We start from the raw sequence: 15,195 nt of genomic DNA on the forward strand, positions 1-15,195 counted from the left end.
GCTCTACTGCCCGGTGTGTGAATCTGTCTGTAATAGCCTTTCTCTATTTCTCTCTCTCTCTCTCTCTTCCCTGTCATTGTTTTTGTGTGTTTTTTTCTTTCAAATGCACAAGGGAAGAGAGGTAAGAAATTATTTTCCGTTGTTCATTGTTGTCCATCAGATACATTATCGTTGGGCAATTTTTCATTTCTTGATTTTACGTGCTGTACCTCATACTTTTCCCTCCATAGTAAACCTTATTTATCATGCCATATTTGAAATAAATAATTTAAAGTAAATGAGATCACAGATTCTATGGTTATTACCACTTCAGGAACCACCTAAACGAAGCTAAGACAAAAGAACATAAACGACTGCGTATGATTTCAGCCCTGTGAAAAATCCACTTCACTACTGTTCCAATGGGTTAAGTTTAGCGTGGTTAGTGGTAATGTTGTTTTGCTGCAGTGTGTCTATGTATATTGTTTATGACTGGTTTGCACAGGATACAAAGTCTCAATGCTACTCGATTTATTCATCGCATGTTCCTTATGCAGTACTTTTAGCTGCGGCCTTGAATCGAACATTATTCTTCGTTTTTTTTTTTTTTTGTTATTTTTTTAGTTTATTATTCTTACTGGAATCCATACTGACTCAAGATTTTGGGCTCCCAAGCTAAACCCTTAAAAGCAGCTACATCGGCTTCATACAGGAATCTGATTTTGGCTTCAGATTTAGTGCTGTGTTCTTCGTACATTTTCTTTTGACCTTTGTTTTGACCGTGTGTTTACTGAAGCACCTTCAGTCAACTTTGATGGCCAATGCATTTGTAGAATTAACAGGTGTTTTTAAAGTATTAAACCCTGGTTGTGCTGGATTACTTTGACCTGTGTAGGTGATGAGATCTGTAACTTAGCTCCAGTATGAATCTGCCATTTCCATCGTTTTTCTGACAGCGGTACATCCTGAGTGATTTCTCTTCTATAATTGGCTGAAGCTGCAGCACTCGCAGTAATAGCAGCCCTGTCCAAATCAAACACCCTGTAATGTAATAAGAAAACCTGTAAATAGACACTGCAGTGCACTGTGCGGTGTTGTTATTGCTATTGAGCGTGACACCTGTTTTGTAAAGCTGACAAGAACATCAGGCCATCTCTTGAATGCTAGGGTGAATATCTCTTTTATCTGTTTGAACCTGCCAGTCAGATAACTTCTAAATGACATCACAGATCTTTAACTAGCAAAACGAATAGTGCAGGAAACGGTGGTTTAGAGGGAATGGTCCATGTAGACAGTTTTGTATTCCCAATCCTTCAACTTGATGAAGAGCCGAAGCTCCTCAGCCACTCGTGTTAGTACCCAAATGAACTGCATGCACACACTGGTGGTGGTGTTTAAGACAGGGAGAGTAAAGGAGGCGTTGAGGGTGTTAGTTGGCCCGACGCTGTTGAAAAGCTGCCTCTGAAAGACTCGAAGATGAGCATCCTCAAGGCCAGCTCCAATATGACAGAAAGTCAGATAAGAGTGGCGTTTCTCCCACATACCCTCCTACACCCCTTACACATGCACGCATGCACACACACACAGATATCTACTCACAATGGAATCTTTCAATAGAACTGCAGCATTCTTCTCTTCAACACATTTTTTCATTTGACTTATTGCACTTTTCATTTTTGCCTGATGCTGGCAACTATGGACAGAGATTTCTTGGCTCTCCTGAGATGGGAGGAGAGAAAGAATCTGAGACAAATGACGGGCTTTCCTTTACACTTTCAGTTAATTGGCCAACAGCCACCCAACCTTCAAGGTGTGTAAGAATAGGGAGAAAAACCGATAGAAGGACTTGAATCTTTTCAGCGTCCTTTTAATGCATGGCATACTGCATAATAAGACAGACGCAGTAGAAAAGAATAGCAAGTCTTCACTCTTTCCTTTTAGCACAGAAGAAACAGTCTGATGCTTTGCAATCCTAAAGGCTGTGTTTGTTCAGCTGACATTTACCATTACTCTGTATTTGCTCCAGGTTTAAGAGAGGCCAATAAAGGAGTTCTGAAATGCTTTATTGTTACTATTTTACTGATGAATTTTCAGAAGAGATGCTTGAGCTAGCTTGAGAATAGTTGAAAGTGAATATATGGTCTAGCTCATACAGCAGCCTGGTCATTTACAATAGGTGTGCACTTGACTTCCCAGCTCTTCCAACGCGACTGTGCTTATGTCAGTGTGAATAAAACAAATGCTACAGACGTTCATTAACCGATGATATAGTCTTACTATACATCCATGTAGCTTAGCTTTGTAATAAGAATTCATGTTCCGAGGTCTGTTGTTGCCACTCATATATTTGCAAATCTGCAGGTAGTTGTGTGTAACTTGTGTATAGATTGCAGGTTCACTAATACCACTTTTAGAACAAGAATATAAATAATGAGACAAAAGAGAAACAAATCTAAACCAAATGTAAACCTTTTTTAGCATCATAAGACAAGTTATTAAAATAAAACCTGTATATAGAAGCAAAACAGCTTCCTCAGTAGTTTAACGAGTAGTTAAAAGTCTTATTTTGCTCATAAAGCCTTTGGTATGGAAACACAGACCCTGTATGTCCTTCTGTTGTCAGTGTTATGCCTGTTTTACTCCAAACTAAGCTGGATTTTTCTATGGCAATTATTTAAAAACTGATTAGTGGTGAGCTACAATGTTGTAAACTCTGTAGATTCTGTCCTGTGTACACATTTCTCATATCAGATTTGGAACACTTTTGGTCTGTGCAATTTCCAAAACTCCTAATCATTCCATCCAATCATCCGTCTTTCTAATGTTGGCATGAAGACCGTGTGACATCACTGGTCGATTTGCTTTGCCAAAAGCATTTATACGTATTGTTTTGAGTTTCTTATTTGTAAGCTGTGTTTATCATAGCCATATAGTATATAAAACATGGACAGTTCATCTGTAACATTTTTGGCAATTATTCATCCTTTTTAGTAGTCTCATGTTCTTAGAAAAGCTTCACCATAGCAAACACTGAAGTTCTTTGCCTATGTGGTTGAGAGCACTCATTTAACCTCGGTTCACTCTGGAATATGGCACACACAGAGTGTTCCTACACTTTGAGGAGGATGTACTGCACTCATATCCAGTGCTTTTTACTACGTCATTAACCGACAGTAACTGCCTATAGACTTTGTGAGCACTCATGCTAAAGTGAGCTGGTTTTGAACAGAATATAAGAAATAAGAGGTCTAGGATTCTTTCCTTTTGCAGTTGTGGTTGAACTAGCCATTTGGTAGATGCATATGTGGCATGTGGAATCATTTTCTTTGTGTGTAAACTGTTGTTTAAAAGGTCAGAATCAGAGCTTTTTTTTTTTCTTTTTTTTTTTCTTTTTAATATTATCCGAATATTTCCCCAGTGTTCAACCGTGCCACTTGTCACCACTTGCTCTCACATGGTAGCTACCAGTCTAGGAGCCTATTTGTGTATGTAGCCAATCAGTGCATCTTTCGAAACTCACACAGAGTTATAGAAGACCTGCACATGCTTAGAGGAGAGCACTAACTGCCCAGTTCTGTAAATGTGACCCAACATACGCCTACAGTTGGCTGTGGAGAGGAACTTAGCAATGCTTCCCACCTAGTGTGCTCTCTTGGCTCTTGGGCATGGGTGGCTGTGGCATCGCTGGCGACTCGGGTCTCAGTAATAGGACTCAACATCCTTAGCCAACTGCAGCACCTCAGGGGGTCGTTCTTGAAGAGAGTTTGTGTGATATTTTGTGCTGTTTGCGGTTTTAGGATTTAACATTAACAAAAATCTAAAAATAAAAAAGATGGGGGAGGGGTGTAGGCCAGCAAGTTTGGCCATCTGTGGCATACATCACCATCCACTATTAGTGGATAGCAGCAAGATTATGGCACCGTCTGAAATGTTATTCAGCCTTTAAATCATCATAAGTTGCAGTGTGTCTTGTGGATTTCATAAGAACGCTGGTATTTGTTGACCCTGCGATGGACTGGCACCCAGTCCAGAGGGTATTCCTGCCCTACACCCAGTCATTCCGGGTGGACTCTGGACCCACCATGACCCTGAGTAGGAAGAAGCGGATAGGAAGATGGATGGATGGGTGGATGGACACTGACTGCTGGCTGGTTGCTCTAGCCTGGCTCACGGCTTGATATTCCAGCATATTTTAGCTGTAAAAAAAATAAACAAACATATTCATGGATCTTACCGGATGGCGTCGCAGTCCTCTGAGGCGTGAGAGCGATTAGCTTGCTGAATAACATTAGCTTTTAGCCTAGTGCGTGGCGTGCAGCGTTTCCATCTACGGTTTTATGTGTCACTTCCATGTATCAAACTCTCAGAATTCAACAGCTTTCTATTCTAGGGTCCCTTTAATGAATTTTGGTCAGTTAAGAGCTCAGAGCCTTCAGTGTGATAAAAAAATGTGTGGCTGCTGGTTTGACACATAAAACCATTTAGACTATTAGCCTTCACACTGAAGCTGTAGTCCGTAGTGTCCAGTGTTTTTGAAATGTGTTAAAATGCAGCTCTTACCTTCAATCTGCGCCCCTGTTGCATGAAATAAGATGATTGGTGTTTTAATAAAAGTGTTTGCCACTGAAGATGTGTACATATGTCTGACATTCTATATATTTTGGCCAAAGCACAATTGTGTATATATGTGTGTGTGTGTGTGTGTGTGTGTGTATGTATGTGTGTGTGTGTGTATGTATGTGTGTGTGTGTGTATGTATGTGCGTGTGTGTATGTGTGTGTGTGTGTATGTGTGTGTGTGTGTGTGTGTGTGTGTGTGTGTGTGTGTGTGTGTGTGCACGCACATGCATGCAGCGTTTGAGCACTATGTATTCTCTGCTCTCAAGGCCTTTTTATTGTACTGCTTGTCATCCAGTGAGCTTGTGGTTGGTAACACCCCTCTCATTGTTTTTCTGTTAAATTCAGGAAAACCTTGAACACACTGGCGTTTCTCTGGCGTGTGAATCTGATTTTTGTTACGTGTTGAGTTCTTTGTGTGTTTCTCAGTGGATACTATGTGCTGTTTGAAATGTATCTGCTACATTTTGTGCAGTTATGTGGATGTGCTAGCCTAATGCCTAATGTGTGTGTGTGTGTGTGTGTGTGTGTGTGTGTGTGTGTGTGTGTGTGTGTGTGTGTGTGTGTGTGTGTGTGTGTGTGTTTGACTGTGCGTGTTGTAGGCCTTCTCCTGGTGGTCAGAGGTGATGGCAGAGCATGCTGAAATTTTCCTGTCCCTCTACACAGTAGACATGGACGCTGCTCTGGCTGTACAGCCTCAGGACTCTTGGGACAGCTTCCCTCTCTTTCAGCTGCTCAACAACTTCCTGCGCACTGACCGTGAGTCCCCCCTCAGCCCCCTTTAGCCCAGCTGTTGTTCCGTCGTTTCTTTCTATCACTTTTTCTCTTTCACTCTTTAACTCCCTCTATCTTTCTAGCTCTCTCTTTCCTCCTTTCACTTCTTTTTTAACTACTTTTCTTAATTAACTTTTTCCTTCCACTTCTTTCCTTCTTTTACTCTCTCTTTATTGACCACCCCTGAACTCTTTTTAATTACCTTTACGCTTTCTTTCTTTTTACTCTATTTATCCACTCTTTCTTTCGCTCTTTTTTTTCTTTTTGCTCTCTTTATTTATTTATTTATTTATTCATCTTTTTATTTTTATTTTTGTCATGCTTTATTTGTTCATTCCTGTATTCATTTTTTCAGTCTTTCCCTCCTTGCTTCACTCTTTATTTGTCTTTCATTTTCTTAGTTTTCTTCTTTTTTTCCCCTTTGTCTATCAATCTGTCCCCTACTCACTCTCACACACACTTTCTCTCTTCCTCTTTTTACTCTGTCTTCTCCTGCATATGATTGCATGCAAATATCTTCTTGTCCATCTCCACGACCCACCACATGGTGTAAAGCACAACAGGTCTGAGCTAACGCTGACGTTTAGAGAACTCTCAGCTCACTCTCTGCTAAATGCAGGAATTAGCAGCAGCTGTGTAACGGAAAACGATCGTGGTTAGAGAAGGAGGTGTTGAGCTCCAGTGTTGTCAACATACTAATTAAATGTATAAGGTGTTCTATCAGGAGTAGTATAGAGGATCCATTGCCTTTGGGGGGAGGGCAGTTTCTAGATCTGAGCACTTCAGCATTTCTGCAGAGCTTTTAATATACACCGCTTTTTGGCCTTAAATTAACAACCAAATGTTAAGCATGTGTATACTGTGCAGATATGACACACATTGTATATCTGGACTAAATTTCCAAAGATTAAACTCAGAGTGTATTGATGGATTGTTTCCAAATAAAATCCTAGTATCCTTTTGTACCCTCTTCATCCCCTTTCACTCCAGTTCTGCAGGTGGCATTGTGTATGTGACTTACAGCTTTACCATTTAAAAGGTCAGCTACACTGTTGAGCCACACACTCAAGACTAGCACTCCTTAAACGAATGCCTTTTGGTGCACACTTGTTTGTGCGAAACTGAAGTAGATGCACATTGTTTTCTCCTCTAATTGCTTTCCCCGGCTCCACACTCAATTATTTAATCTGTCACAACACTTCTTTTATACGGACTGAAGTATAATAGGAAAACCTTGTAGGATGAGTAGAAAGGAGGGAATAATTATTTGGGGTTTTAGTGTAAATGAGATGCATTGTCTTATTTCAGTGTAAGAGCATTCAGTGGATTCAGTGCTGTGAGCACGTTTTTCAATGTATTTTTATGGATTTTAGCTGAGAACACAAAAAGCTGTTATTTTATGGTTTGTTTTTGGTTGAACAGAGCTGCTGAAATCTTGTGTGATAAAAAAGAGAAATAGCCGTGAACAGCAGTAAGTGTGTTTGGTGTGTATTTTAGCAGTACATGGTCATCTTTCAGTCCTTGAGGATTAAACTTAGGAAAGCAACTTCTGTCAAGCACTCGAGCTCAAAGGCTGCATAATGCCGCCATCACTAAATGCTCATCATCTCATTTCATCATCCCCTCAAGATGTTAAATGGTTGTGAAACGTGCTCACACACCCACAAGAGTAAAAAGGCTAGTGTTCATAATGAAGGAACAGAGTGAGAGGGAACTAATGATGCCCAATGAGACTTTCTCTTTCCCTCTCTCCCTCTCTTTCTGTCTCGCTCTCCCTTTATCGCTCTCCCCTCTCTTCCTTCCTCTTGCTCGCGCTCTTCTCCAGCTCTCCCTCCCACCCTTCCTCCCCTACTCCCTCTCTCTATCTCTCTCTCTCTCACTCACTTTCATTAGGATGAAATTCCATGGGGATTTGTGGGAATGTGTCGCCTTTACTCATCTGCTTCTTCTATCCCACGCACTACTGCATGCTGTTTCTACCAGCTTGCTTTATTTATTTATTTATTTATTTGCTTACTTATTTAATTGCAGAATTCTCTTTAGGAGTTGGGATCAGATTAAGCTCTGTTCTTTACACATTTAGTGCGACCTCTCAAAGGACTCATATAAAGCAGTTTGGTCCAGGCTTTGGATTTGTGCCAGAATTATAATTTTACATTGAAGAGTGTTTGTTGTGTTTCCAGTCACACAGTCATCTGAGTATGTTTCCCACTTCTAGCTCAGCTGTGCAATGGAACATTCCACAGGCACCTGCAGGATCTCTACATGCCGCTGGTGGTGCGCTACATTGACCTGATGGAGTCGTCCATCGCTCAGTCTGTCCATCGCGGCTTTGAACAAGAGACCTGGCAGTCAGTTAAGTAAGGCTTTTGCCACCTCTGAGTTGACTAGAACAGAAAGGCAGAGACTGTCGTCTGGCTTTCATCAGATTTCTTTGCCTTCTGTGACTCTAATCTCGTATAAAATGTGTATCTTTAAAACTGGAGAATATTTTTGCATTATTTTATGACTCCATGTTTCATTGCTTCTATTCTGTAGCCATCCTGTGACGTGATTTAGTCCTGATTATGGCTAGAGCTGCACTTCTCTTAGCTTTTGTATTCTTCCTTATTCTGCTTTAAGAGAATCTTTAAAGCCCTGCAATATTTCCTTATTTTTCTCTTCACTCTTCTTTCTTCTTCTGTCACTTTTTCCTTTCTTTTTTTTTTCTTTTCACTCTCTGGCAGGACTATTACCAACAATCTGCCAAGTGTGCCTTTGCCTAAAGTTCCCAACCTGCCCCTCAATCTTCCTCAGATGCCCAGCTTCTCCACCCCCTCCTGGATGGGACCACTATGTGATAACACGTGTGTATGGTCCAGCTGGGCACCATCCATACTTAATGGCTATGCCATTTGCTTATTATAGCTATAAAGAAAGCTTTTTACTTTTTTGGATTGAGCTCCCAACCTATAGAAGCACCCAAAACCAAGTTGAAGTAGTATTAGAAATTCCTTATTCCTTTCCATTTCAAATAATTTCCATTCCAATTCAAATAATCCATTTCCAGTTTGTTTTGGTTTGTATTTTTGTCATACATAGCTAAATTAAGCATTTTCAGGGTAAATATGAGACACATGCCTGTTCAACTTGTTACTTGAAGTAACAAGAATTAAACCATGTGGTTTGCACATGTGTCTGAAAGAGCATGTGAAATGGCATACTGGAGTGTGTGTCTGTGCTGCTCCCACTGTTTTAAATATACAATTGTCTGGTATGCATGTGCTATGCCGGTTCAAGCATTTCAACTTGAGTGTGAAAATCGACTTGCTTGGTGTCTAGTCATCATTCATGCGCAATGCATTCATTTGCTTTATTATGTCATGGTCAAGTACGAATTTCCTGATCCAATACTGATTTGGATTGTGTCATACAGTGTCGGTGCTTGACATTTTACAGTGTCTGTTTGGATTCTCAAAGTTTAACATAGTTTTGCTTTTGAATTCCCAGCTTGCAAGGAATTAATTTGCCAGATATTTTGTGAGTACCAGAAACCTAAGCTTTTACATTCTTTTAGACATCATGTGAGTTTTAAAGAATTGGACGTATTCTCTGTTCCTTTCCTGGATTTGTTTTTAAAAGTCATTAACGCAGAAATTCTCACTTTCCTACAGCGTCTTCCAGGGACGCTGTAGTGGAAAGAAAAGGAATGGATGAATATGTTTCTGTAATTTACCATTTTCAGTTTGATGTCTGACACACTCGACTTATGTGATCAGTGGAATGTCTGGGCCATTTTTACTGTTTTCACCCATTCCTCTTGGCAGATTAGCTTCAGGTTGTTTGGGTTGGGTTTTTACAGATTCTTCATGAGATTGAGATCTGGACTTTGAATTGGACGGTGTAGAACATACTCATTTTTGTTGTTCAACCTCTCGTGTGTTGCTTTGGTGTTGTACTTGGATCATTGAGGTTTCTCTCAATCTTTAGGTCTTTACTAGACTAAAGCAGGTTGTCTTGCTGTGTCTTCCTGTATTTATATCACCATTTATTCGTTCTTTAGTTCTAACGAGATACCCAGATACTGCCAGCTGAGGAAAAGCAATCCCCACAGCATGAGGCTGTTGGGGTGATGTTTATTGAGGAATGCCAGTGTAAGGTTTGGGCCACACATAGCATTTTGGGTTTTTTTTTCCCCAGAAAGCTCCATTTTGAATGCATTGCTTTGAAGCTACAGGCATTCTTTAAAGCCTTTTTTCTTCAAAAATAGCTTCTTCTTTCTAGACACCTCCTGTACGGGTTGCATGCAGAGCTCTTGATGATGTCGACTCCAGTCTCAAAGTTATTGTGGCTATTGTGGAGTTTTGAGGCTTTCGGTCTTGTCTGGTCAGCGCCTGGGTGGTACAATGGAGCTTGCGTTTCCTTATAATTGACCCAGTAGTGCTTACTGGTATTCACTTGGGTATTACTTTGTAGTCTTTTCTACAGCTATGTCTCTAAAATATATATGTTATATTTTGACAAGTAGATACCAACTGTAAGCTAATTTTCTTCTTTGGCGGAAATATCATTCATCTGTCTATACTTGCCACTTCCACACAGAATGTTTAGAATATTTTTTACAATAATATCAATATCCCTTTGAAATAATTTCTTTTTTAAAGTTGGTCATTTAAGATAAGATGACAAAGCGCAAAATACTAAAGAGAGAGAAATCATAATATCATAAATTATTTTCAAGGGCACGGAAGACTAGATAAATAGGTGCTACAGTAGCAGGAAAAAAATGTGGTACACAGAACCCTCTCAAATAAAATATACAAAACAAGCAAAATGTACAAATAGTTCTGGAGCTGTAGCTGGCAGCCGCTCAAGGAAGAATGAAATGTTGACGACTTGGTTGTGAGAGAACATTCAGAAACATCATAATATGTATATGATCTTGTTCATTGTAAACAGTCTGGACTGTAAATGCACACCAGGTTTCAGGCCTGAAACAGTGTCTGTAGTGGGAGTAGTCCTGTGGGTGTGTGTCCAGGGGGACTGTGGTTAGCTGGTTGTTAGAGGCAGTCAGAATGCCGTGTTCCCCCATGGGAATCCCTCGCCTGGCGAGAAACGAGTCCATTTGTTCATACTGCCTCTTCCCCCGCTCACGCAGGCTTGAGGGGGCGGCGCAGACCCCCGAGGGGGCCCTCACGGACTGTACCGCCGCTAATTAATCGAGTGGGAACTCATGCTCATCCTTTTTAATTGCACTGTGGACTTTGCCAAACTATTTTCCAGGACTGCCACTTGTGAAGGTAACAGTCTTTTAACAGCGAGAGGAGTGAGTGCCCTTTTTTTCTTCCTTACTGCCGAGCGTTTTGCGCTGTACACTTGAATGCTGCTTGTGTCAGCCTCTCGGTGTGTTGCTGTGTTAACTGTGGTTGACACGGTGGTGTCAGTCCATCTGTCTTCTTTGCTAAGGCTCTCTTGAGCCTCTGGAAAGTCGGTAGCGTTCTACAAAAGCAGCTTCAAGCTTTAAAGACAAAGCTAATGTTTTTTTTTTCTCCCCCCCCAACACATGACCGAATTGTTTTGTCAGAACTAAAGGAGTGGTGATAATAAAAGAGTTGTAAATGATCTTGATAAAAGAAGTTCTAAGAATTTCATAGTAATAAGCCCCTACTCTTAGCCCCATTTAAACTCATGCCCTTGCAAATGAATCATTGCAAGGTTCATTGCACTTAAGGTACATCTGAATGTGATTTAAATAGCCATGCGCAGCATGTAAGGACTCAATGCACTGAAACTAGAGTGCTCCTCTTAATGATTTAACTGTGGCCTTCTTTTGAATTAGTTGCTAAGTTACCTTCTTCTGTCTAAAGGGTACTTGCAACTAAAGTTAGATTAGATAAGTTAACAGAGTACAGCCACTTCAAGCTTTCAAAATATTAACAGCAACACTGTTAGTACATGCGAGACAAGCTAGAGAATGAGACAGAGGTTCCATTTCGAACCTCAGAGGACCCCGTACCTCAGGGTACACTGGGGTGGTGCCCTCAATAGCATGTTTTCTGTACCTTTAGTTAGGGAACATAACTGTTCCATCTTCTGCTGCAGTTATATTAAAGTAGCATTGACTCCCTGTACCCTCCTTTTTAAGTTATGAAAATGTACACAATGTACAAAAGTGGACCTTAAAAACCCTTTGTACTGTTCATTTATGTTTACAGTTAACATGATTCTGTATTGCTCTTTTTACCAGTAACGGCTCAGCAACATCAGAGGACCTGTTCTGGAAGCTGGACGCCCTTCAGATATTTGTGATGGATCTGCACTGGCCAGAGCCAGAATTTGCCAAACATCTGGAGCAGCGGCTCAAGCTAATGGCCAGTGACATGATGGAGGCCTGTGTCAAAAGGTCAGGGCTTCGTTGGGGTTAATTAACTCCTATTCTGATCATATTCTATATTTTATAATGGATTAGAAATATTCAAATTGTCTAAAGGACATATATGGTTGCTGTTGCTGTGTTTATGTTTTTTCAGTTAGCAGTATTCATTAATTAAGTTATCTGAGTTTGACGCTGACACTATACCCATTTTTAACACAGGACCAAAACAGCCTTTGACTCGAAGATGCAAAAGTCAAATAAGTCCACCGACTTCAGGGTGCCACTCTCTGTGTGCACCATGTTCAACATTCTAATGGATGCAAAGAAGCAGTGCTCAAAACTCTGTGTCCTTGACCAAGGCCAAGAGGTATGTAAACGACAGTCTTATTGGGGCTATCATACAATAAACCCTTAAGGTACATCTGTCATTATTACCAGTTCCCTTCTTCAGAATGGGTTATGTGTCAAGATAGTAAGGTGAATAGCATTTTACAGCAATGGATCATCTTGATGAGAAGCTGTGTGTCACCAAGAGACAGTGCTGCAATCTGGCTATAACTGGCCGTGCTGCCTATTTTGAAGTCTTCCCACAGCTTAAGCTTAAGAATACGGTTTTATGTCTGCCTTCATGTATTTTGCGTGAACTGTGATTTGAGGGAGAAAAAAATACACTTTTAACTGTAAAGGTTTCAGGGCTTTCTTTTTTCCATGAAGATCACCCTCCAGGAGAATGGCATAAGTGAATAATACAACTGGGAAGGAATTTCACCTGACTTTCATAGCGCATCATTGTAGTACCAATGACTTGTCCAAGGCCAGTAAAGTGCATGTGCTGCTATATATATATTTTTTTTGTTGTTGTTGATTCAGTTAGTTACTTGTTGTTGTGAAATAGCTGCTTAGAATGGGAAAGAAAACGCCAGCTGAATAACACATTTTGGTTCTTTACATTAGTGAAGCCTAGTTCAACATAGTCATGTTGTCAAAAGTAGTTAGCCTGCAAAAGTGCCAGAGAATCAACCACCATCAGTCATAAGCATTTCATGCAGTAGGATGGAATATGGGAAGTTCTTGAGTAAAACAGTCATTTGGCATGATGTAATAAGTCCCCAATCATTTACATTACTGGCCAGTATCCTGCATTGCATTAATATGATGTTTTATTACATTGTTTACCCAGTTATGTGCACAACGTAATTATACACTGTATGTCCAAATGTTGAGGACACCCCTTTTAATGAATACATTCAGCTACTTGAAGTTGCTGACCTATTGCTGACAACGTGTAAATGCACACATAGAAGTATAGCCAATAGAATAGGACTCTCTGGAGCAGATATCAGCTGTAGGCTAGAAGGCTATAAAGCCCCCAGTATTGAGCTGCAGAGCACTGGAACTGTGTTCTCTGGACTGGTGGTGCTTCATCCCATTACTGTTGGGATGAGGTGAGCATCAACATACTGACCTCACTAAGGCTCTTAGTGTTGCTCTCAGCAATGCTCAAAGTAGTAGAAAGATTAAAGTTTTTTTTAATACCCTTGATTTCAGAAGAAGCGATGGATGAGCAGGTGTCTCGATAAGTTTAGTTTTGAATCTACTCTACAAACTGCACAAATTTTATCTCTGCTGGAAGCAGTGTGGCACTTTCAGCAAGATGAAAAGCTTCTGTTATTGTGTTTTTACACCAGTTGGGAGTGAAAACAGTGTGTTTGCTGTATATCAACAGTTAGTTTGTAACTAATCTAAGCTTACAATTTAGAATGTGTAATTTTTTTGTTCTTCCTCCTCAATGATTACATAATTAAAAAATTCGGCTTCATAGACCAATACTGTAGTCACAGTGACAGTTTTGTTCAGTTGTGTTTTGATTTCATTTATCTGGTATGTGTTTATTTCATGTGTCCTGCTACCATACCCTCAGTATCTAAGTATTTCCTCATTGTTCCATATTAAGATTTTCATTTCTGTTTTACCTTTTATTTCTTTTTCAAATGATGTTGTCATGTGTCCTGCTCTTCATCACATAATCCAAGATTGACAAACAGTGGGTAAGTCTACCATCCCTCCTCAAAAGAGCGCGTTTTGAGGTTTAGTTTGTCAGCCAACTACATTTTCACAAAGCAACAGTAACGATGCCCTTTTTTATTACGTAGTTTTTAAATTCATTGTTATGTTTTTTTATTTGTCTAGTGTTCGCTATCATTGTTAGTGCTTTTTGTGGGATTGCAGAGACGTTTCTCTGTATTTTTGCAAATCACAGTAGGCCGAAAAATATCCCACTACTTTTTGAAGTGGGTTCTGTTCTCTCTATCTTACTTGCTCTCTGTCTGTCGTTCTGGCTCACTCTTCATTTTCTACACTCATCTTCATCACTGTTTTATCTCTGATGCAGACAGACTGGACTAAAGTTTTCAGTGAAGAACAGAGATCTATGCAAAGTCCTATAGCCTAGCGGAACAGCTTCTTTTTAAGCCCTCAGGCTTTGTAGTTTGAACACCCTGAAAAGTACTCAAGGCTCAATTGAATCTGGGAACAAAAAAAATACGAATTTTGCGACGGCTCATGTACACGTCTGTTTGTTCTATGTAAAAGATAATTTTACTACCCTATATGTTGGCCTGTTTTTGCTTCCATTGAAGTTTGTGTGTAACAGGGGGTTGCCGCATTTCAGAACACAAGGTTACTCTTTAGAAACTGCTTTCTCCCTGAAGTGCCTCTTACTGGATCGCTCCCAGATAAATGTTTTCAAAAGAAATTATTGTTCTTTTGGTTTTCACACACACACACAGCAAAGACCTCACAATTTAATCTCCTCTAATGCAAAAAGAGCCCTCGCAATTTGGCCCCCACTCTTATATAAAAAGCAAACATGGAAGTGTTAATTGAGGTAAAAAGTCCTTAAGATTCGCCCATAATTCCGTTTATGGAAAAAAAGGCCATTTCATGTAGTAAAAAATGGTGAAAAGAAAATTAGGGCTGCCAACGGTGACCTCTCGGCACCCTCAATTTGTCACCGATCTGCGCTCTTTGTTGATTGAAATTTTTAATTTGGGTGTTCTTTAGATGTGCTGTGAAAGGCCATTGTTGGCAGAGATGAACTCCTGCTTGCCTTGCATGCAGCAAAGGCATCTATTCAGAGGAGCCGAATGGAGACTCTCTTTCACACACACACACACACGCACACACTCTCTCGCGCGCTCCTGCTCTCACTCGCTCTCTCTCTCTCTCTCTCACTTCACTCTCTTGCTCTCTCTCTCTCCCTCTCTGTATCTCCCTCCCTCTAACTCCTTTCCATCTTTTTCCTCTCGTCTTTTTCCAGCATCGTGGTTTTTTTTTTTTTTTTGGCACAAAAATCCGTGAATAAGGCTTATCAGACATGAAATGGCAGATTAATTGAATCCTGTGTGAAGCTTTGCTTGCTGCAGCTGGATGGGTCCTTTAGAAAAACACAAGGCTGCCCTAATTGTGGCC

General features: G+C 40.3%; 1 protein-coding gene across 9 annotated transcripts in view; it reads left to right on the forward strand.

Annotated features, from left to right (window-relative positions):
* The window catches only part of cadps2 (Ca++-dependent secretion activator 2), a 133,750-nt gene that overhangs the window by 99,385 nt on the left and 19,170 nt on the right, over positions 1–15,195 (forward strand). For 2 of the 9 annotated variants that reach the window (XM_072671339.1, XM_072671357.1), the window contains exons 18-24: positions 5,198–5,354; positions 7,588–7,729; positions 8,096–8,215; positions 8,859–8,888; positions 11,596–11,751; positions 11,944–12,091; positions 13,758–13,772. In XM_072671339.1, coding sequence (XP_072527440.1) covers positions 5,198–5,354; positions 7,588–7,729; positions 8,096–8,215; positions 8,859–8,888; positions 11,596–11,751; positions 11,944–12,091; positions 13,758–13,772 — 768 coding nt within the window. The remainder of the gene's footprint in view (positions 1–5,197; positions 5,355–7,587; positions 7,730–8,095; positions 8,216–8,858; positions 8,889–11,595; positions 11,752–11,943; positions 12,092–13,757; positions 13,773–15,195) is intronic. The other 7 variants (XM_072671358.1, XM_072671359.1, XM_072671347.1 and 4 more) reach the window with 6 other exon arrangements.

Source organism: Salminus brasiliensis, chromosome 2 (genome assembly GCF_030463535.1).
Source record: "Salminus brasiliensis chromosome 2, fSalBra1.hap2, whole genome shotgun sequence".
Taxonomy (NCBI): domain Eukaryota; kingdom Metazoa; phylum Chordata; class Actinopteri; order Characiformes; family Bryconidae; genus Salminus; species Salminus brasiliensis.